Source organism: Rhamphochromis longiceps, linkage group LG16, assembly GCF_057381845.1.
Source record: "Rhamphochromis longiceps isolate RC_006_pf linkage group LG16, R_longiceps_female_GT1.1, whole genome shotgun sequence".
NCBI classification, from domain to species: domain Eukaryota; kingdom Metazoa; phylum Chordata; class Actinopteri; order Cichliformes; family Cichlidae; genus Rhamphochromis; species Rhamphochromis longiceps.
In genome coordinates this window covers 26191143-26216111 of record NC_140572.1, presented here as the reverse complement: position 1 = coordinate 26216111, position 24969 = coordinate 26191143, and the positions used below count along the sequence as shown (strand labels likewise).

Sequence of the window (24969 nt, the reverse complement as noted above, 5' to 3'; positions counted from 1 at the left end):
AGGTGATTGATATATGCATTTTTTTTTCTCTGCCCGTTCTGTTGGTTTTTGTCTTTTGCCCTTCTCCCCCGTCCCTCTTCTCAGCTGTTTCTCTTTCCCTCTTTCTTTCTCCCCTTCTTTCCCCCAGTTAAGTCTGTCCCGTATTCAGTAAGTGAAAATAAAATAAACAATAAAAGGTGAATCAAATGGACCATTACGGCAAGGCTGGGATGGTCAGTTTGGTAAAGTAAATCCGTTGGGCATCTTTCTTTGCCTTTAGACAACAATTCTGATGGCAAAAGAGCCAAACGGGACAGGCCAAAAAAAAAAAAAAAAAAAAAAAAGTTTCAAGTGGGAAGTAGGAAATCTCAAGTCTGAGTCCAAATTTTCAGCTGGAGCGCTCCTTGAAGTTGGATTTCCCGCTTGAAAAGCCCCACCAATCTGGACAGTACAATCCAACATGGCAGCAGTGAGTGTAAACAGCATTAAGACTATAACACTTGTAATGTGTACTACCTCTGTTGTGTATTTCTTAATGGCTAAATAAGCCACACGTAGAGAACCGTCCACACGCTATCTGTAAACGCCCTGCACAGCTGTATTAAGCTGAAAAATAAGCATCGTGTTGTGTATTGCTAGTGATGGATGAACAGCATCACATGTCTAGGGAGCACAACAAATGCGGATTTCCCTTGCATTCAAAGCTACCAATACTGGAAAGCAGTCAACTCTGGAATGAAGTCACTCCCACCTCTGACATCAGACTTCCGATGTAAAAGGAATGCAGCATATCGCCCATAATATCCAACGGAAAACAACCACTTTATCTAATCAAAACAGAGATGACATTACTGGAATCCTCCTATTTCACTCTAATTGTTTTAAAAATGAAGACATACAAGGCATTTAAAATGCTCATAATTGTAAAATACTGATATTTTTATTTTTCAAAAATGCAGCAGAAATGTTTTATGCTTGACACAATCCAGCCATCCGCTGAGTCAGTAAACCCATATATGAAAAAAATATTCAGTCAATCAAACATTTGTTAAATGTTATTTTTATATCTCTTTGTAAAAGGTCTTTGCTTACCATCCACAATTTTTTTTTCAGCTTTCATTTTTCATGTATTCTGTTGACAGGTAACTAAAATCTCTCATGAAGAAGTTACTTAGGATGAGAGGAGGTTAAATAGGCCTCGCTGTCAAAGCTGCAATGTAGCTGCACAAATGAGGCTGGGAGGGGGAAAGGAAGGGGTTGGATAGGAACCAGATCAGGACAAGGAAGGCAGAAATAAAAGCGAGTAAAATGGGAGCTTCTCTGCGCCATCGTTATGGCTTTTGGTGAAGTTCCTGGAATCTGGGTTTTTAGTTGGAGCAAAGAAAAAAAGTTTTTAGCTTCACAGTAGCAACCAGATAAGACTATGATTTCATAAATGCTTCATATCCTATTATGATGACCAAAGCAGCAAGTACTCACGCTAAAATCAGCCATTATTTCCACATGATGTAGTCTGGGTGGGGAGGGGGGGAGTGATAATTAATTTAACTGCTTTCCCGGTGTGTCTTGATAGAAATTTGGAAAAATATTGCTCCATTAAGAGGATGTTAAGGCGTAAAAAGCAGCATGTTTGCCTCACACTGTAACACAAAGCAACTGTGATTGTCCCCTCTTCTGCTCCACCCAGACTCCACCTCATTTATCAAATCTGGCAAACAATTGGCACCATGGTGGCAGGTAGTAAGCCAAACATCGAGCTTACTACCGATAAATTGTTGGTGAGACCGCCACATTTCTCTACAGACTGTGGGTGACAGCGTCAAGAGAGTCTAAGCAACAAGACTTCTTTGTTTTATTTAGGAGGGGTTGGCAGGCGTGATGGCGGCTTTTATATTTTAATGGGTGCAATTCAGTCGTGGGTTCGTAAAACAGTGGGGCTTGAAAAAAACAACAGAACGAATCCTTGAATTTTGAGGGACATGCTGTGATTTTCGACAGCATGTGTCCCAAAAAAAAGTCTTTCCCTCATGCCTTCTGTAACAACCCCGCAGGGTTATTAATAGAGGTATTTAAGCCTTTTGTTCTTTGAATGTTTGGGGAGACATGCAGTGATTTTTGAACTCCTGAACAATCACCATCTGTCTGTAAATCTTCAGATTACATTTTGGTTTTTTAGGTAATACGGGTAAGGCCTTGACGAAGAATTTTAGGAATGCGAAGGGAAGGAGAGCAGGAAAGGTTCAAAGGGTTCGTGGTTTTTGGCTGGTGCTCAATCATCAAACCAATATTGCATTATCTACACAGTACTAGCTCATCTTCCCAATGATCAAAAAAAAGACAGGATGGAGTGAAAAATGTCCTATATTTCAACGACTAAACAAGTACCTAAATGCTCACATTGTTAAGAATTACTCAAATGACTGTGCATAGCAAATATAGTCTGTAAATAAAGGTACTGTGTACATATTACAGTGGGTTGAGATAGAAAGACAACCAGCCTTGCTTTAGGACATCTATACAATAATATAGTAATATCTGAAATGAAAGCAATAATGTGGTTAAATAAGTCATGTTTTAATGCAAGAGCAGGTAAATGCTGTAAATCATAATATATCATCTGTATCTTTCCATTCTATTTACAAGAGTTTAACACATAGCTGGTTAGAGTGATTCTTCAGTAAGTCTGGCAACACTTCAGAGGCCCCTTCTTCTTCTGAAGCTAATTTCTTTCTCTTGGCACACTTTCCATTTCTGTGTGTGTGTTTTTTTTCTTCATATCACTCTATCTCCCTTTGTCTTCCTCACTCTCACAGCTGTTAAATCCCTCTCAATGAAATCTTAATCTCTTTCCCACCATCGCGCAAACTTTTTCCTTCAGCTTATGTTGTCTTTTCAATCCCCCTCTTCCTCTTTCTCTGCTTTTTCCTTTTTTGTTTTTTTTTTACATCCATCTCTCGCTGGAATTTGTTATTTTCTCCTCAGCTTAGTTTGATCCTTGGCAGATAGGGCCTTTGATCTTTTAATGAAAAAAAAATGCTACATTCACATTTCACAGGTTGTTCAAGTTGACATCAGCAGTCTGTGTGTGTGGTACTTCATAACTCAGTTCTGCATCTACATCTGCTCTCTTCAGCCTCAGCACGGTTTGCACTGCGCAGCTCAGGTGCAGTAAGAGATGTAAAGTAACTGACCCCTTTGCCACAGTGCTCCTCATCCTCCTCCTCAGTTGTAGAAAAAGCAGATTTAAAATCCAAAGCAGGTTTTCAGACATTTGATGGATGTCCTGGCTCATCGGGTTATGAGCAAATGAGTATCTCGTCTGATCCAGTTTTAGGTTTCAGTTCCCCAGACATGCAACACACAGCTGTTTGTCTTTACATCCTGTTACTGAAAAATGTCTCTCTGTCATTCCTTCTGTAACAATCCTGCAGGGTAATTAGTAGAGGTATTTAAGTCTTTTGTTCAGTGTGTGTGTGTGTGTGTGTGTGTGTTTAAGTAAGGGTGTGTGTTGTATCTATGTGCTGCGGTATCTTGCTGCGGTTATACACGCGTGGTGGAGTGTGTGTGCGTGGAGATGTGTGTGTGTGGCAAGTGTGTATTACTATATGGGCTATGGTGTGTGTATCCCTGGTGAGGATGCCCCATCCTCATCCCGGCCACCGATCCAGGCGTCATTGGGGTCATTGGCGTCGCAGGAGTAACGGGGTGAGACCCCGGGGTCACGGGCAGCGATCCCGGGGTCAGAGAGGTCATGAGGGGGACATCGTCGGGTGAGCGGCGCAACGTGAGGGTGTAATCAGGTGGGCAGGTGAGGCGCACAGTGTCCAGTGTGCTGTAGATGTCCTGGGTGTCCAACCCATCCAGCGCATCTAGAGTATCCAGGGTGTGATGATGGTGAGCGTTGTTCCGTTCATCTGCTGAGGCAGCGTCACACTCCAGCTGCTTCACCTACAGGTTTGGAAAGTTGGACGAGAGAAAACAAGGAGGTCAAAACAAAACAAAAAAATGCATTATTAAATAACCACATCTAGGGCAGCAACTGAGTATTGTTTCTATGATAAATTAATCTACCGGGTATTTAATCAAGTAATTAATTTATCATTACTCCTGAATAAAAGATAACATGAGAAACTAGTTTAATGGGTTTGGATTTTATGTTTTACCCAGCAAACAGTCCAAAAACTGAAAAAATATTGAATTCACAGTGAAATAAATCTGAGAAAAACACCAAATCCCCACATGGCCAACATCAGCACAATTATGTATAAAGCCACAGTTCAGTAAAATAAACAATTAATCATTATACCTACTTCAGTGGGCAATTTTCTTCCCTTTAAATACCATTTAGCAGGTGCTATCCAAGACCAGCATAAAATATCACTGGTTTATATAAATATATAATGAATGCACAAGCCTCTAAATGCCACCTCGATCTAAAATGAGAAAGCGATATCAAGTGAAAGCTCTCAGTGGGTAGCATATGATAATAGAAGGCTTTCACTTCAAACCTGGCTAAACCAGACACTGAGCCTCCTCCAAAATAAGCACCGCTTTCCTTTGTCAGGAAAAGCCTCCATGTTCACAGCACCACCAACGAGAAGATGTGAATAAGATCATCTGACATTTAATCAGGTCAAGTTCCATTTATCAATGTGGTCAGACTATTATCATGATGTTGTTTGCCCCTTTCAGGCACTACTTGATATTTTAGACATGGCATGGTTTTTTAATTTTTGGAGAAAATATTATATTTAACCCTACTTTTTGAGAACTTTGATATATCAAATATACACATGTGATTCAAATGATGGGCAGTAAATGACAACATAATCCTTCATAAGTCTTTTTGAGCAGTAATGCTATTAAATTTTGCAAAATCTGCATTTAAACACCCAAATATATTTCTTCACATGTTCAGGCATAGGAACATATTTTTGAATGTAGCGATTTCAACATATAAAGGACGGTAGTCTGGGCACCGTGTCACACATTTGTGACATGTGTCATGAAATAAAAATAGAAAAATAAGAATAAACCCTTAAATTGACCCATTAATGCCTGTGTATCATTTTTGAAACACGGTACTTTATTCATTGTTGAGACTTCTACATCATCAGTGTGATTTTTCCCCCTGAATAACTTAAAAATGACACAATACAATTTTAAGCCTGATGCAGCAAATATGACACAAATGAAAAAACAGAAATTATTATTAAATTCATTTTTTAAACAAATTTGTCTAATAGTTCCAACTCTCCATTTTTTTTAAAAAATTGAATTTTCTGGCAATTATTTCATGGTTCAGGCTTTAAATGGTTAAAGGGACGGTTTAATAAGCAAAAGTGTGGTTTGTTGCCTGAGGCAACACCGTGCCATGGAGGGTTAGCTTGCTCGACACAACAAGTATTCACTGGTTTTAGAGTAATTTATTTATTTGATATATCATAATTCTGTTTTTATTTTTTATTTATTATAACAACAGCACAGGGCATAGTGATTGTGTAATCTCTTCTATTTATTATTTATTGATTATTTTGTTGTACTGTGTGGCTATTGTTCAGTTATTCATTTTGAATCATTTATTTCCAGTTGAATCTTTAGTGATTTTGCAAGCCTTTCCTACATCTTGTACAAAAAGTATTCTGCAAAACCAGCACAGATGGACAACAGGGGTTTGGCTGCAGAAGACAATTGAATTTGTTGAAAACCCAAGAACTGACTAGAGTTTTTGAAAATAAGGCATTTAATTCAGTCTCAAATGAAATTTTACTATAATTTCTAATCAGGAACCTGATTTTAAAAAATGCTTAAAACAAAATGTGTCAGATGGGCTTAGAGGTATTTGCATCTGATCTTTCATATATACTACAGTAATTTGCACTGTATGAAAGTCATGATGAATGGTAAAGATTGGCAGCCACTCTGCATCTTAGTGTTGTTAGTTATGCCCTCTGTCAATCGTGGAAGGAAATTATGGGGGAACAAGGGCAAAAAACATGATAAATAATAAAATAATATTAACTGAAAGCTTGTGTGTTAATTGCATATATAAAAAATTACGTTTTGAAATATGTCTCATAGTTGCTGGGGTCCATTTCCGACCATTCTCTAACTCCTTTACCTTGAAATGGTGCAACGATGTATGAGTCATTGTTCTACAACTCAATTGAATAAAACATATTTAAGGCTCTAACCAGACCGCCTTTTGTTAGCTCCATTACCCTGCGATTGAATCTTGTGCTTCAGTGAAGCCACTATATTGTTACAGGGCAAGCATGTCTCTTAATGCATGTTTATGGAAGCAAGAGGTCTGTCTGCAATTAAAATCAATATAACACTGATTATTGGCCCAATTTTCTGATATTCCATTCCACAGCCCCAGACTAGTACTCGGGTCCCCCTATGCCACCCCATTTTTAAAAATCCTAGATGCACCTGCACACCGATGTGAGACATTCACATTAGTGAGATCGCCTTTAAAGAGTCAAACGTCTTGGTAAACTGGGATTTCATTGCACCTGATTCAGAGCCAGCTTTGAGCACCTCCACACAGAGTTAGGACTTGAATCCATAAAACAAATCAAATCAAATTCTAACTACCTCATGCTATTTGTCATATAAACCCCTCCTGCCTTTATTTGACTGATTTTTAGGTATTACTCTACATCAGCGGTGGGTAATTAATTTTCCCAAGGAAAACTGGGACCTTTGCGGAGGGCCACACGAATAAGTTGAACTTAGTTTTGGTCAGTTAATTTTATTTCTTTATAAATAAGCTTATTGGTGCGGCCCTCCTCAACAGTCCAAGTTTTGCCTCCTGTTCTACAATCATATGTTTTTCTTAGCCAGAATAATGTAAAACCCAAGAATACGTTCTAATAAAATGTTAGATTTTTATATTTAAAGAAACACAGAATTGAAAATACGGACTTAAAACATAAATCTGGCAGCTGTTGTGCTGAACTTGATTACTGTAGTTCAATTGCCAATTAAGATTTGTCAGCTATAAAACATATCTAACATTTAGCACTCGCTGTGTGAGATTTAAAAGCGACAAGCGGCTAACAATGCTCCAAAGAGGCCAGATATTGAATGAACTCGAGGCAAATGAAAGCAATTCAGGCAATTGTACACAGCTAACACCTGCACATGCATCAACACTCACAGATACACACGGATCCTCACACTGATAATGTCTGCTGATGACGGGCTGTGTTTTGCAAGAGTGCTCTACTGGCAGCTGCTACACTGACAAGAGTTTAATTACGTCGTCACACAAAACCTCAACTGACTCGCTGACAATGAGCGTGATTATTTTCCATATAGCTTGAATCTGAAAGGGCACTCAGGGAGCACAGACCTCTGCCAAGGCTGATCCCCAATTTTGCAGGATTCAAAGAAAGCGCTCTGATTGTGCACACAAAAATGGAATGGGGTCTTACTTTGCCCATGCTCCACCTCTCCAAGAAGGTTGATGTAATTCTATAACTTTTGCTACAGAATTACAGCTAATCTTGGTGACAAACAAACAAACAAACAGACAAACCGCCAAGCTAAACAAAGATCTTTGAAGAGGATTTCTGTGGCTACACAAGCACACCATGACTCACCGCAATCTAGACTTCATCACATGTGCAAAGCATGTGCAGCCACCCACACTGTGACTTACCTGTAATGACATCAGTCCCTCCCCCTGTAGGTGGGCTGCAACGTCTGCTGGCGTGATGTCTCTCCTCGGTGGGGGAAGCGGACGTGGCCTACGATGCTCCAGACGCCTTTTGTCTTTTTTGTAAAGAAGAGCCGCAAATGCAAGTATGTTAAGAAACAACAGTGACGCTCCTACTGCAATAGTCACTGAGAGCTCAGTGGAGTAGTCCTCATTAGGGACACGGACCCCATTTTCTTCTCCACCTTGTCCTAACGCGGGCTCGGGTGGTTGTGGAGTACCTCCTGGGGAACCCGGGTGGCGTGTACTGCTAGGAGGCCAACCTTTGGATAGACGCTTAGTGTAAGAGTAAGGGGTGTCATCCTGTGGAGAGGGACTGTGAGTGAAAGACGACACCGACTGGAGGAGCTCGTTGACATGATGCAAGTGTGGGACCAGCTGGAGCCAGAAGGAGATTTTGGTAGCACGGTAGTGGTCTCTGACACGGGGCTTGAGGCCAATGTGGAGATACAGCTGCTCCTTGGGGGTGTATTTAGACCAAGCCACTTCCTCGAAGCGATTAGGCTTTGTGTGGATAAACTTGGTATCTTGAGGAACTGGCTGGTTTGGATCACTGAAAAATGCGAGAGAAGGATTTATTTGTTGCTAACAAATAACTGTAACCTTAAAGAAAATAATACTAAAAGAAACAAAGAAATTAAACACATTTAGCAAATGATCTCATGTTGCACCACGTGTGGCTCAGATATTCATTTGACGTACAAATATCAATGACTTTTTTTTCCCTTGCTTCTCAAATGTCAGGGAGTTCTCAGCTCCTTCTGTGCTGGCAATCATCCTCCGAGGATGCCGAGTTTCGCTCAAGCTGGCACAACAGTTTCATCAGACTTTCTAATCAATATTAAAGTGACATAAGACAAACCAGAGGCAAAAAATATTTGCTACAACGCAAAACAAGATTTATTTTCCTGTAAACATAGCTGCGAGGTGGTTTCGTTTTAGTTCATTGATTTTTGTGCAGTTTATATGCCTCTTACAGAACATTCCTGTTAATGCACAGTTCAAACTCCTGCAGTTTGAACTGCGTGCAAACCTGTCAGATATCTACATTAGAGATGAATGTGTGCGTGGTACAGTGGAAATAGCTTGAAAAATCACTTCTCTGACACATGCCGACAGGCATTTATTTGTCGATTTACCGACTTATTTGTGTCAGCAGCTAAAATGTTGGGAGTCAAACGGCAGCGCATCTTCACAGACTTGCCAGTTACGTGCTATGTGCTCGCTTGTCAATCAACACCTTATGAACAGCACAAAAAGGCTGCTAGCTTAAAGACCCACCGACACACAAATGCACACAAGCTGAGGATTTATACGCCCACACAGAGGCGTGCAAAATATACATCAGGGAGCATCACATCTCCCCCGTTAAATTGAGCTGTCGCAGAGTTCCATCACCATCCGAGGCACTCAGAGCCGAGAGAAATCTTTCTTCAGAGAAAGTTCCCCTTTGATAATTGAAGTGTATACTGAAATCTTCACATGCCTACTTGGTGATTTTGCGCTGCGGCTTGCTGCGACGGTAATGACAATACAGACTATGGGCTAGAAACAGCTAACTTAATGCAATGTGACTGCCTTAATGCATTCACATTAAAGATATCTTTATTTCATGCCACAGTCAAATTATGTGAGCGCACTGTCCTGGTTCTTTACGCTGTGAAACAGCGAGGCTCTGCGGTGATTTAGATCAAGGTTTAGACCACAGATGTTTCTGTTAATCTGAAGAGGTCTCAGTGGATTGAGCCTCAATTGGATTAATTACTGGTAATTACTCACTTCAAGCACTGCAGAAAGAAGGTCCATCTTCAACAATTACTTTTATCTTGTATATAATGTCAGCGTGGAAAGATAAAAGGCACTCTTATCAGTGTGGATTGTCAGGTTTGTAAAGTTTTAATGCGGGCTTTTTCTGTGGCAGCAATATTTTTCAAAGCTATGGGCAGACCACTTCAGTCTGCTTTAATAATTTGGATTGCTCTTTGCTACTTAGTTTTAATTCAACATACTGAATAAACTATATTTCTCATTGCGTCAGAGAAGAGAAGAGAAGAGAAGAGAAGAGAAGAGAAGAGAAGAGAAGAGAAGAGAAGAGAAGAGAAGAGAAGAGAAGAGAAGAGAAGAGAAGAGAAGAGAAGAGAAGAGAAGAGAAGAGAAGAGAAGAGAAGACATTTGTCAAGCAACAGCAAATTAATCAATTGATTCCTCTTTTAGGACATCACCTTGGCTGTCCTCAAAGACTTTTTTTTCAAGAGCAGGAGCTCTTTAACTATTTCCGCCAAGGTCCCAGAAGAAATGCCTGTCAAGACATTGACATGACAGACAACCTGTATGCCCACTTTGCCAAAATTAGTCTGCGGTGCTGCTTTCATTATTGTGTCTACAGCGGCGTCTTCTCGTCAGACATCAGAGAGCTCTTGAAGGAAAAGGCATTACAATAACATATCCTTTGCCTGTGAGCTCATTATTTTTGTTGCTCTAAAAGTGCGATGTTTTCATCTAATGCTACATTAAAATTCAACTTCTACGACAATTGCAATCAAATTTTTCTGGAGAAATGTGGTTCTCGTGCCATTATTTGCTATGTTAAATATTGCTTAATTTAATAAAGAAGCTGAGCGATTAAGCTTATTACTCCTGCCTGTTTTCGATAAACTCATGCCAATGCCTACAACTCAATGCTAACAATCAAAACTTTTACATTCTCCTCTTTGTTCCCTCTTTGACTGAACTCTCTGTGTGTAAACATTGACAGATAGCTCGGTGCCTGTGTTAATCTTTATTATTAATCTGTCCACAAATTAAGCACATGGAAAGGATATCAAGCGCTGCAAAGTGGAGAGGCTGTTTATCTTGATAACATTATAGACTTGAAACTTGGCTGTCCTATTTCAAGCCTGGAGGAGATTTATTCCAGTAAAATCAAGACTGAAATGTCCACACTTTCAGAAACAACACTTTGCGTTGCCAAAACCTCGTCTTTGCATAGTCAGTTAAAAAAAAGGACAAGGAACGACTGATCTTTGACTTTGACAGCTGTGCATTTTCTTTTGCACTTGTAAAATGTGATTAAGTGTCTTGGCTTTCATTCTCAGTCATGAGACATTTTACACATGTGGGAGGGGATTATGTATTAATAGCAGAAATTAGAAACGGGTTTCTCCGTTTGAAAAGACTGAATGACGCCGAAGCCATCCTCTGTTTTTTGTCTTTTTTATGGACTTTTGCTTGTGTTTGCTTAATTCTCCGCAGGATTTTCCAACAGAACAACATCTCACATTGCAGCGGACATTTTATTAACTCACCCAGTCTTGGCAAAGTTGGTCCAGTAGGTCATAACGACCGCACTCAGCATCACATCGTTTTTGGAGAAGTTACAGTTGAACAGATCGGTGGGTCCCACCATGGGCACGCCGAACACATAAGGCACCTACACATATACACACATATTCATGTTAGAGTCAATACATTTGTTCTATGGACTCCAACCATAAGCATGACTGAAGCACTACTGAGTCAGATCCTGCACATTTAATTTGATCATATTTCCATACTCTGGTATCTAATCATTTTCATATTACATGTTTTGTTTGTGATCTTACTTTGTAGCAGGGATAGTGCAATATTTTTTATGCTTTTTCATGTTATGTTATCTTATGTTGACTAACAGAGGACTACAGTAGAGCTCTACACCTGCATATCGCTTTCGCCCTTCAGCTATTACATACTTGAGCCAAGGAAAGCACTTACGATTAGCCAATCAGCGCCAGGGGTGGGACAAACAAAGAACAGGCATTTATGTGTATCATCACCTGTGCACCCATATGCACTGGCAGCAGAGCCCAGCTTCAATTATTTATTAAAAGGGTCTTAGCTTCGTTACAATGTTCAATCACATGTGGAGTGGCAAAAAGTGAGATGGGCAACATTACTGAAATTGCACTGCTGGCTTTAATGGGTAATTTAAGTTAATTGTAAATGTATTTCACTTGTCTTAGTGGACATTTTTTATGCAAGGGTGAAAAGATCAAAGTACTTTCTTACTTAATGCACAACATTTGAAAACCTTGTGAATTACAGCCAATTATGCATTTTACATTTATTTCATTATTTTGAAAAAGAAATGTTGTTGGTGTGCACAAACAAATACACAACCAACAATGACTCTGTAGTCGAAATTAGACTAAAGTGTGAATTTTGTGTCCTGTTATAGCCATATTGTTACCATCATAATTCAGTCATCACATGCATGAACAAAGAGCTGTTTCATATAAATAGTCAGGAAAAATACACATACACAGCATATAACTACTTAACCACCTAAAAGGCCTGTAGCACAAGTTATTTCATGAACATTTCTGATATTTAATGCTCTAACGAATTCCTTAATCAAGTATTTTGAACAGATCAATGTGAAGCAGTAACAAACCCCAAAGCTCCTCATTCATTGTATAAATCTTTCAAGATTCTTTGAGAAATAAGTCATTTTGTCAAATTTGCTTTAGAGTTAATTACTCAGATTAGTCACCGTCCTTTGCGAAGTCTTTCTTCTATCCTCTTTGATATTTAGTCTCATTTCTTGAGCCTAGTGCTTAATAACTCTTCCCATGCAACAGATACTGCTCATGTACTTTGATCTCACCTCATCACCGTGGGCAGAGTCGGCCCAAGGTGGCGTGGCGTCACTCTGGCAGTGGTGGTAAAATGAGTAGAAGTAGGTAGGAGACCCATACTGAGCGTGGAGATCAGCTGTTGCTATTGCTGGTGCCACCCACTGATGGTCAGTAAAAAGCGCCACTAGTGTCTTCCTGCGGGTTTCTGCATTGTCCCGATCCGCCCAGTCTGTGTACATGAACCTTAAATCATAAATACATTTGAAATTTAGTCAATCGATCATCTCATCTTTCAGCAAATCTATTATATGCATTACAGAGCAACAAGATTTCACAGCGAACGGATATTTATATACCAAGGATTCAAATTCTGTTGTCCTTGCACAATGACAATAAAGGTCTTGCACCTTGAATCCAGATGTCGAGAGGAAGAGATGGATCCGCATGCTTATACAGTGGTGATTCAACAGTCACAAAGTAAACCAGCCCTAAAGCATGCAAGCATTATTTGTTTGACACTACATAGCTAACTCATAATGTATAAAATTAACAGTAAATTGCATGAAATAATACCTAAATAATACCTCCTGCAAAACTAGAGACCATAAACTCATCATTGGAAACTATGGTCAGCTCTTTTTGCAACCAGAGCAGTCACCCTATGCAGCGCATCATAAGGAATTCAGGTTTAAGGTCCCTCTGCACTGCTTCAGTTTTAAGACACCACACTATGTCTACAGTTGTCTATGGCTTTTAGATTTTGCTAACTATGCTTTTTGCCATGCCTTTGACCAGAAGATTGTTCCCACTTGCATGTCAGTTTGATATATTTGAAGCTACAATGAGGGATCAGTTAACTTAGCTTAGCATGCAGATACTACAGTGTAGTGGTTTACACATTTGCCTAACAAGCAAATGATCCCCGGCTCAGTCCCAGGAGGAGACTCAAATCCCTTCGGCGATGTGTCAGGAAAGTCATCCGGTATAAAAAATCTGCCAAATCAAATATGCAGAGCAACCCACTGTAGTGACCCCTCTGTGATTAAGGGAGCAGTAGAAGTAGCCTTTTGTTCTAGCAGTTGGAGAAAACAACTCATTTTGTCCGTGTTAAAATAATTGCTAACCAACACCTCTAAAACTCACTAATATGCTGTGTCTTTTTCCACTAAGTCTCCTGCTGGTTTCCTTTATTCTAGGAATCACTGCCTGGAGGCAAGACACTGTCAATGTGAAGGGAGGAAGTAACAAATTACATTTATTCTCATTACAGTGCCACTAGTGTTTTATGAGTCCAAACTTTGGCTACATTGGTATATGCTGCAGAGTCAAAACAAATGTCACATGAAATAGGGATAATAAACACGTGAGAACGGAACAAGAAGCTGTAGCTGACATAAAAACCAGCTTGTTTACTGTGAAACACACATGTTCTCCGTGAACTTTACCTCATGAATATAGTTGTTGCACTGCTTGTTCACGCTGTTTCGGGTTCAATGCTAAAACACTTGTGTGGGGGGGGCTTTGCTATCCCTTCATCACCTATGACCCGCATGTGGGCGGTTGGTTTTCTCAGACCCATGGCCTGCTTGTATATTCTTATTATTCTGTTGTGTTCAAGGCTGCAGTCGCCCTTACAAGCTATGTCTCCTAGTATGAAGTATGCCTTAGATTTGGACATAGTACTTTAATATAGTGTGGAGACTGTGAGGCAAAAATTTAAGAAAAAAAATATGCGATTTGGAAGGTTACTTAAATCATCCGTCTTGTGATGCACGGCTCATATCTTCTACCACACAGAGGATTGTGAGTCATAATAGCCAGAAAAGCATGTTGGTTTGCATGCTTCAAATAGTGACTGGATGCTGTGGGACATCCTTGTCATTTTGGCATACTGTTTTGGACATACTGTATTGTGACATACTAAATCTTTATCTTATATAATAAGCAGCATGGTAGTAAGAATATTGGAACAAAGGCCATCTCTCTCCTCTGATCTCTGTCTGTGTCATGGATGTCTTTAGAGCCGCAGGTCTGTGTGTCTGTTTGACCAACAGTGGGACTGAGGCAACAGTAGACAGGACGACAGTGTGGGTGTGCTTATTTGTGCTTCAGAACGCGACCGCCATGTAACGATCAGAAAATAATGTTTTTCTTGCTCGCACTGCTCTCCTCATCATCCACTTTCTAGCCTGCTTGGCCACAGCTGCTCTCCCCATTTCTCTCTCTCTCTTTCTCTCACTCAGGAACAAAGGGGTTGGGTTTGAATGTTGGTAGTTTGCACGTTCAGATAATCTAAATTTCGACTACTATGACAAATATCCCAGTATGGCCACTTGAAATGAAACATCCAGCCAGACAAAGAAGGCAAAATAGAGGAAAAGCTGAGACTGATTTTTTTTAATTTCCTGAATTTTTAGAAACAGGTTTGCTTTAAGGCCGAGGAGTAAAGAGTTATCTTTAAAACAGGTAGGCATGTCAGCAAGTTCATTGTCAGTAGGCAATAAATGTAAAAATAGCTCAGGTTTGTAATCTGCTTTAACCTATAACTGCAGATCTATTAAAAAATGTAAATAATGTAAAGGGGATGTAATGATCATGCAGGGATCCCATGGGACAGGCAATGTCATTTTGTGTCTGAAAGCCCCATAACTTATTGCACAAATGTTGTAACTTCAAAAGTCTCATTCAGCTCAGTGTTTGAAGGCTTAGAGGCAGATTAAACTGAGAAGTGAAAAACAGAAAAGCTGAACCTGGAGCAAAATCAGAGTCAGGAAGGAACTACAACAAACTAACTGTGAGCACCACAGTTAGTGCCTATGTAATCTATGTGTGTTAGTGGGCTGCAGCTGCTGTGTGTAATTAGCTTATATTGTTTAGAGATTTCAGTGTTGTCGGCTGTACTGATGCCTCATCAGCTGAGGCTGATTATTTGATTTATGTAGCTTAATATTGCTACACAGAGTCTGAGGACACCCACTCTGGTTGTTCGGTTCTATTTTCTTCTAAATTCTGTAAAGGCCACCACCTGCAAAATACTCTATTGACAGTTGCCATGTTAATTTTACTCACATTTTAGTGACTACATTTGAAGGAAACTCTTTTTATTTTAGCATAAAATCTCTTTAAGGAAAGGGATACTTTTCTTTTTTCTTTTTACGAAGGTGCAACCTCCAGAGCTGAAAAATGAAGCCAACTGCAATTCCTCCAGGTGCCACTTTAGGCTGGCTGCAAGAGACTCAATCTTCATAGTGGTAAAATGTCCAACTTTGCAGCATCAAAAAGCATATTCACAGCATGGATCAAAAACAATTTTGGGCTCTGCGGATAGTTTCCCTCCTCTTAACCACTGGGTAATTGAATTATGGGCATAACCACATTGATTGACTAACCCATCATAGGCAGATGGCGCTAACTGGTGTCTGCTAGGCCTCACCTTCACTGCTGCAATAGAAGATAAAAACTGGACCTTTTTATCTTCTATGTACTATTGGGGCCCTGTGGAGCATTTTTAATGGATTATCTGATTAATATTGTGGCTTCTTTTGCAGCCATCCAAGACATTTCTCCTTCAGTTTTGGTGAGTACAATTGTCACTGTGTTATTTGCACGTTACATAGCGCTAATTAGCTGATATGTGTGTCTATGTGTTGCACCGGAACAGTTTATGAATGCAGCTTAGCTAGTATTAGCTAATGAATTAGCACTCCACTTTTCCATCCATATAAGCTAACTTCTGGCTCCAAGAAAACAACATGGTGCTGGGGAAAACACTAACACTGATACTTTAAAATGTGAAGATCAAAACCAATGGGTGACATTAAACTGTCTGATTTTTACTAAGTACTGTTGTAAAGTGCTTCTTCCATCCCTGGTCACAGCCATGACAGATATTTTTTCATAAACTTTAGACATGCTGGAGTCTGTTTCTTTAGGACAGAACATCAAGCTGTTCACACTATTACATCACAGCTAGCTGACACACTTCTAACTGCAGGGTCACATTTATTAGCTTCGTATCAATGATCCCATCTAACTTTCTAAAAGAAATCTGATAATTATATTATTTGGAATGTCACATTATTATCCCCTCACTTATTACTCATTTTTTAAGTATATTCAGAAACATAACTCACCTTATGCTTTCTCTCAATGTGTCTCGGCCCTCTGGGTATCCATACAAACTATCCACAAAGTCCGACACTGCAAAGTCAAAGTCCTCAGCACTGACACCGTCCTCTGAGTCCACTATGCCCTCCACAAACTTCACGCCCTCGCCCTGATTAACCCCCAGCATCACGTCGTAGTTCAGAAACTCTCCCTGCTCCATCAGAATCTGGGGGTCATCAGGTATAACATCACCATCAATCACCGGGGCAAAAGCTGTATGATATTTGGCTGGTGTTATGTTCTGCTCCACAAGTTCACGGTAACTCCGGCCCTGGAGGCAGGCAACCAGTTGCGTGCTGTCATCGATGCTGCAGCCCACTCTTTCACCGAGCTGCCGGGCATACTTGCTTGGCTGGTAGTTGACAGCCCAGCTGGCTAAAGCACTGCCACTCTGGATGATGGCTCTGTGGAACAGGTCTGATACACATGAACACACAAACATACTGTAAATACAAATCTGGGTGTAGATGTAGCCTGTATACACTGAGGCACATATATACCCACACATGTGTGCATGGATGCACAGCCACTTGAATGCACACCGGAAGGTTGCACAACACATTTGCACACATAAATAGATCCAGAAACAATCATTCCCACGGCAAGGGAAAAAAAATTGGCATCGAAGATCTGCATTATTCTGATTTAAAGTATGACAGGTTATATCTGGCATACTAAGTTGAAGTAAGAGTTAAATGTTAAAAGTTAAAAATAATAACAGCCCTAGGCTATATGAGTCACGGGCAGGCTATATTATTCACAGAATTCAAAGGCTTTTTCAGGCATTAAGACCACTAAATGAAAGCTGCAACGGTTCACTGGAGACCTTGAAAAGATTCATAATGGTAAATGTCAGAGCTTACAAAGCAGCCACCTACCTACCAACCACCATCACAATCTGTCCATTCTCTTTATATATTTTTAAATGCAAAAAAAAGTTTAACATACAGATGGGTGATAATGATCGCTGAATTCTTGAAATCTATGGCAAGGAGATCAAGTGACTGGTGGTGGATGGGGGGGGCATTTTTTCTGCCATGATTTGGTTCTCCCCTTGGAGATTCTTGGAGGTGGGTCACTGCAAATCAATACATTGTTATTCTGACTGATCACCTTTATCCTACGATGAGGCATTTATTTATTTTTTGTCTTGATCGCCGTGCTCTCTCCCAGGATGACAGTGCCTCCACCCATAGGGATAGTGGACTCACTTAACTCATTCACTGCCAGGGTTTTTGAGCATTTTTACTCATTTTTGAAGAGCCACAGAAAACTGTGTGTTATGATCATATAAACGCTGAACCTACCAAAATGAAGAACAGACTCTCTTCTTCCATCCAAAAAAAAAGCTTGTTTCTACCATTTTCCATTCTTTAGTAATCAGCTGTAGAAGAGAGGTGGGTTCCACCAAAAATGCCTGTTTTGACCACAAAAAGGGAGAAAACGAGCTTTTTGTGAAAAATACATTTCAAGCAGTCTGATGTTCACTGACAAGCTGCCCGAGGTTGTATTCTAGCCCCTCCCATTGGAAACGTAATTGTCGTCTATAGACGTCAATGGCAGTCAACATAAGTTTTTCAATTGACGTCTATAGACGTCAATGGCAGTGAATGAGTTAATGATGTAATAAGTATGAAATTACTTAAGTCATACATTGTGGTCTTCAGAGTTTTTGGATGTCGACTCCAATGAAAACACCTATGGGAAATTCTGGATTGACATGCTAACCAGGGCTCTTAACCGCCATCATCAAAAGACCAAAAAAGGGGGAAACCTTGATAGTCCACCACTACCCTAAAGTTGCACTGATGGCATGTTGTGGCTTGACAGTTGGTTTTTCTTTTCATTTGTCACCCATCTTTAAAGGTTGAACTGAATAAAACACAGTACATCAATACACTTTTTATCTTTGATTCTCGCTCACCCTCCGAGTAGTGCGACAAGGTGAGGAGGCTCACGCAGGATGCTCCAGCCCCTGATCCAAACACCGTGACCCTGTTTGGATCCCCACCAAAGGCTGCGATATTTTCCTTCACCCAGCGCAGGGCCTGGATCTGGTCAAGCAAGCCGTAGTTCCCTTTTGCTGCCTGGTCACCTGTACTAAGGAATCCTATAGGTAGGCAGAGAGAGAAGGAAGAAGTGGTGCATCTTTATCTCACAATAACAAAAAGAAACTCAAAAGAAAACACAAAGTTGGGCACAAGATTACGGCATTCATACTGTTAATTATTCACAAGTTGTTTTTATGATACATTGAAGTTTAAAATTCATGAAAAGTGATGTGCCTCTCCTGCAATTCCTCAAACTGAATCAAATCAACAAGTTACATCCATATTCATTCATTCATTGTTGGTTTAAAATGGAGCACTGTAACAAAAAATAATTTCCCCCAGGGATCAATAAAGTATTCTGATTCTGATTCTGATTCTGATGTCAGGAAATATCAATTACACACGGAGATAAACGCATAAATCTACATGTGCATGCAGTTACAACTGCAGCGATCCCTTATTCCCTTTACTACTGATGTTAACTAAACACGAGGATCCTAACGGCTCACTCCTCTATCTCATTACTGCAAAAGCTCATTTCTGTGAACCTCAAGCACATAAGAGTATAATGAGCAAGAAAAGCAATGCTAAAATACATTTCACCACTTATGTGCATTTGTCAGAAATTTCTCTGAAGCAAAAAGAAGGACACTGTAAGGATTATATTCGTTTAGAAGAGCTCTGTGATTATTATAACTGTATAATGTGCTTTCATATTCTGGGGAAAAAAATTTTGAGTCAATCGTTTATTTATTTCATTTATGCTCATGTGCATAATTGTACATCGCTTTTAATAAATGGGCTCACCTCATGCATCCAACTTATGGTGACAATGGCGAGGAGAAGGAAGAAGATGTACTCGAGATGTAGCTTGATGGTGATAGTGATGATGATGGAGAAGGCGCAGGTGGTGTAAATACAGGGGATGGAGTGAAGACACAAAGAAGCATGTAGGAGGGTCTTTATTTGGCTCTGAATGATGATTACAGCAGTAGTTGCTATATTTTCCCCAAGGTCAGAATTAAATGGAATTTCTTCTCACCCACTAACCACATGCAGCTTTATTCCATCTTATAAAATCAATGTCTAATGAAAGCCTTGGAAATTAGCATTTAAAAACGTATTAACCTTTTAGCATGTATTCAAACCCAATTTTCAAAAAACATTCTCTGCCTAATTAAGGAGGAACCCAGATGTGTCCTTACTTTTGGGAGAGAAATGTCTCTCAAACAGCCTGAAAATGATTTGCATGTGCAAGTAAAATATATATAAACCGATAAAATTTAATTAAAAGCCACCTATTAATTAATACAAAACACCAGTCTAGTTTTTCTATTACTAATTTACATAATCATGCATATTATAATAAGGGATGTCATTTTTTTAGCTGTATAAGCTAAATCAGGCATTAAAGTAGAAAAGATACAGTATCCACATGTTTCTAACTTACATATTATTTTCATATTTTCCTCACTCTCACTGCTAAATAGTGGGCACCTTCTTATTAGAATGCTTTTACCCAGTCAGTGGGATGTGTTGCCTGTATATTGATTGAATCAATATACGGGCCTCACACAAACAACTAAATGTTCATGCCCTTAGTGTAATACAGTAAATGAGGCCTCGCATTTATTTTTAACCCTCCTGTGGCCCTACTCAGCTCTTTGTAATTTTAATAATTACAACCACAAGAATGCTTAATACCAGGATTTTAAGACATTCTGATTATCCAACCTGTGAGCTTTGCATAGCTGCCTAAAATTAGAAAAACCACAGGGAATCAGATTTTTGCTGTTCAGAGAGCAATGAGTCAGAGAGTCATGGAGGTAAAGTGGATCAGATTTGAGTCGATGCTAGTAGTGGTGGTGGGGGGGTGGCTTCAGGGGGGTTTTCTTTTTCCACCAGGGACCCCCATACTCAACATGTTTCCACTTAAAGAAAAAAATTTAAAAAATAAACGGAAAGGGCGCTCTGGGTAAAAACAGCGCACTAATGGTTTTCACATTTCATAGCTCGTTGAAGGATTAAACAATCCAGATGGTAAGTATACTCTAGATTTGACTTCTGTGTTGAGACGTAAAAACTGAATTTTGTTTTAAACGAAACTGTTGTATCTTATAAAAGAAAGTTCCCACATAATGAGAAAAAGCAGAAATATTACATGTAAAAAAAATTCATTTACAAAGTACACACTGCATCAACCCTGAACTCTCAATTATAGCTCATAATATCTAATAAACAAAAACTAAAACTGAATTAGTGTAAAGCAACAATGTAAAATGCCGTTTTCTCCAAACTAATGCATTTTTTTTCCTGGTGTAAGATCATTCTGATAAATCTCACCACTGCGGTGACCACTGCCATCGGTGGACCTTTTGATTTATGCATTCCCACCTTCATCGGCTTCTATCATGGGGTAAAATATCCATCTCTTCCTATGCAATTTAATTTTTCTGGAAAAGACTAAATTCCCAGATTAAATAAGTGCCACTGAGATGTGGACAACGCATTTCAAATTATTATCCATCCATCACCCTTTAGACTAACGCTTCATAATGGAAATTACCATACAGTAGGTGTATGACACTGCAGTGATACCCAGAGCACCTTGGCAGTAATTGCTCTGCTATTGTTCTCTCTCGAAGGGTGGAGCACAGTTTTGAAGCTCAAATTCAGCCATTTTAGAAGCGATTCACTAAAAACCTGCTTGTGGCTGCTTGGATTTGGGAGACTTAAACTTAAAAATAAAGGCAATACAAAAACAAACCATGAGCATATACACTTAATACAGCCAAATTGTATACATACTGGAGACAGGATGGGTATGAAATGTAGATAATTTTTACCTAATACTCCTAGGCGGTAGTTGAGAGTTATGACGATGACATTGCCATAGCTTGCAAGCACACTGCCATCCATCATGTTACCGGTGCCTTCTGTGTATGAGCCACCATGGACGTAGACCATCACTGGCCTCTGCCCCTCCTCATGGATGTCTGGGCAAGAGAAAGATAGAGATGGGTTAAGATAGATAGATAGATAGATAGATAGATAGATAGATAGATAGATAGATAGATAGATAGATAGATAGATAGATAGATAGATAGATAGATAGATAGATAGATAGATAGATAGATAGATAGATAGATAGATAGATAGATAGATAGATATTAGCATCACATGGCATTTTTTTGCATAACTTTTTGCACAGCTTTATTCTGTTTGTGTGTGCATCTGTGGCTGTGTGTGTGTAAATGTCCATGTGTCCATTTTTATGTATCTCAGCCTTTGATCACTCTTCGGGTTTATTTGCTCCCCTGCCTTCATTTTTCAGTTGGTGGGTATAAATTGAAGTGGTGGGAGCATTCAATGCCATGGCGTGTGTATGTGTGTATGCGTGTGCGTAGGGTCACATGCATGTGTATGAACCAATATGTATGCATGAGTTAGTCTGTGTCCTTCCCACTTTCCTCCACAAGTAAAGGCGTAAACCCCATGGCGACTGACGCAGGTGTCTGCATATTAAGTGTTGGTTCAACCAGCAGTGTGCAGAGGGGGTTGAGGGAGCAAGGTATAGTTTAAAAAAAAAAGATTTATTTGTTTGTCAAGGTTATGTCTGTGCTCTGACAGGACACTCATGATTTAATCATTTGTCATGCCCAAAATATTCCCACAATCAAGTATCATCCTCTTAGCCAGTGTAGAGCAAAATGAACCTAACCATGTAATCCTAATCCCAATCCTGCACGCTTGTTTTCCTTCCCTGCCCCCAGATTTCACTGCACACCACTAGGTTCACTTACCTTCCTCAGTTGGCACATAGATATTGAGGTAGAGACAGTCCTCGCTCTGGTGAGTGAGGTACGTCGCTGCTATATCCAAGTTAGCAGTGAGCCAGGATGGCATCATGTCTCCCAGTATGCTCCTCTCATCCAATGACTGTGGGCACACAGGAGCAAACTGCGTCACGTTTCGTATTCCTGGCCAAGGTAAGGGCGGCTCAGGCGGCTGGAAGCGCCGATCCCCCGTTGGAGGCCTGGCGTAGGGTACTCCAAGGTACTGAATGACAGGCCCAAGGAGGTCTGAGGGCAGCGGGGTCAAGATGCCACGGATACGGCCCTGTGCCGTAGAAATGACCGGCACAGTCTGTTGTGCCAATAAGGAGGGTGGATAGAGAGAAAGGGAAAGGCAGAGGGAGAGGAGGAGGGATAGAAACCTGAGGTGGAAAGAGAAGGATGAAGGGGGGGATAAAAGTCTGCTGGTCCTCAGCTCGGACATGATGATGTGTTTTGGGGATAGCTGGAAGAGGAGGGATAGGAGGGGCAAGGGGAGGAACTGGGGGAGGCAGAGGGTTCCGGCTGCTTTGACCCTTCAGAGGTATCCAACACTCACACACAGCTGCTGCTCAGCTTGGCCCATAGCACACACAACACAGTCCTGGCTCCTGCAAACAACCTTTTCCCCTTGTGTATGTGTCTGTCTGTGTGTGTTCCTGTGTGTGAGTCAGTGATTCTGTTCCTCTGAGTGTGCAGTGACTCAGTCAGTGACTCCGTTCAATACGCCGTCTCAGAGTGTATGCATGTGTGGAACTGTTTAAGTGAGTGTGTATGTCTTGGACTGGCGATTTGAGCCTGCTTGCATGTCTGTGTGTATATGTTTGTGCATGTATGTGTGTGCAAGTCTCTCCTGTTATGTAAACAGTGGCATCACTGTTCCGCTGTCACTTTCTCCTTCGGGTCACCCCCATAACAAGCCCAAACTGCCGCCTGGATAAGAGAAAGAGAGGCAGAGAAAAGCGGAGGAGGGGAAAAAAAGAGAAAGAATGGATTTAATTAGTCCTGATTAGAATAATCACAGGGCAACAAAAAATAAATAAATAAAATGTCACACACACACACAAACACACAGGAGACACACATATGACATCACAAGGCCGGCTTGTGCACCTTGCTTTCTTTTCATGATAAAAATAGATATGGGAGTGATAGATAGGGCAAACGAGATGTTGTCCGCTCAGCTTAACTCGGTGTCAGACTGTCAGGGCTGCTGTGTCACATCCTCACTACACACTGTTTCACAGATCACAGGACCCCGATGGGGGGATGGGAGGGTGTCACGTCACACGCTTAATTAAACCCCGAATACACCGTAGGGCTCCTGACCTGCATGTAGCATAAGGTAGGAAGCCTGTGACGCGCGCACGACCACGCACACGCATACTTTGCTCTCTATCCCACCACCTAAGATGCGTGCAATACACCTTTTTTTTTAAATGTCTCACACACACTTTCTTTGTCACCTTACATGCTCAGTCTTTTTCCCTCTCCATCTCAAGCGCACTCACACACACTCTCACACACACACACACTCACAGCTGCTTCCCAGCCGACACTGCTTTCTCTCTCTCTCTCTCTCTCTCTCTCTCTCTCTCTCTCTCTCTCTCTCTCTCTCTCTCCCTCCCTCCGAGGGCCTGAGGGCAGAATATTAACACACGCGTCCACATACGCGCACAAAGAGAGAGAAACATCAATTCTCTGTATAATCACACACACATCCGCGCGCGCGCGCACACACACACGCCGACCCACTGTAAGCTGCAAAGATATTAGAGTGTAAAAGGATCAGCGCGCTGTCGCTCCTCTTATGTTAGATTGTATTGGTGTCTGCTGTCCAAGGTGCTAGTTAACATTCCAGTGGTGATCACACACACGCTGATGAATAACGCTCCATTTATCAAGGCAAACCCGCCTGCCACCCTCCCCTTGTGTATTTTCATATAGAAAGAACAGATAAAAGCTAGGCTGCTTTCTTATTATAACGAACGAGAGGGAAAGCGTGTGCGATGAAGAAGAATAAAAAACAAATAAGTGTGGAAAAATGCTTGCCTGTGAGGTAGAATTCCCTGTCTAAATCTCTATCGGCTCTGAAGCTGACTACGGCAAAACACGCTCACTCACTCACACACACACTCACACACACACTCAAATGCAAAGCCTCAACCTGCATCCCCGCTGCAGTAGAAGGGGAAAAAATCCTCAAATGACAAAAATGTAGGATATACCGTACCCAGGCTGGGTGAGAGGTGTGAAATCCCATGGACCTGCTCTCCTTTCCCTTCCACCGCAATATTTGCCGCGTGTTTTCGCTGCTGCAGCTTATCCGACGTGCCCGGGATGGGATATTGGGAGATATTCCTCTGCTGCTGCTGCTACTGCTGCTGGTGATGGTGGTGGTGGTGGCACGTCTCCGGGGTGGGAATAACCCAAAAAAGAAACAAGAAGAAAAAAAACAAAACAACCTACAAGCCTTCCGCCTGAGAAAGGTGGGAAGAACAAGAAGAAGGAAAAAAAGATTTGTTTGGAGCTATAGTAGAAATTTTAATGTTTCTCCGAGGAATACAGGGCCCAGGACGTTCAAGTGATCAATCTCCTTC

At 40.7% G+C, this 24969-nt stretch overlaps 1 protein-coding gene across 1 annotated transcript; it reads right to left on the bottom strand.

Moving 5' to 3' along the window:
• Nucleotides 1-921: 921 nt before the first annotated feature.
• Nucleotides 922-24969, bottom strand: LOC146651262 (neuroligin-4, X-linked-like). The gene is made up of 9 exons (XM_085384778.1): nt 24603-24969; nt 22340-23302; nt 21383-21532; nt 18410-18595; nt 16452-16902; nt 12348-12561; nt 11011-11135; nt 7649-8258; nt 922-3927 (listed from the first exon to the last, which is right to left on the bottom strand). The coding sequence occupies exons 2-9, from the start codon at nt 22812-22814 to the stop codon at nt 3520-3522; spliced, it is 2619 nt and encodes an 872-aa protein (XP_085240904.1). The 5' UTR covers nt 22815-23302; nt 24603-24969; the 3' UTR covers nt 922-3519.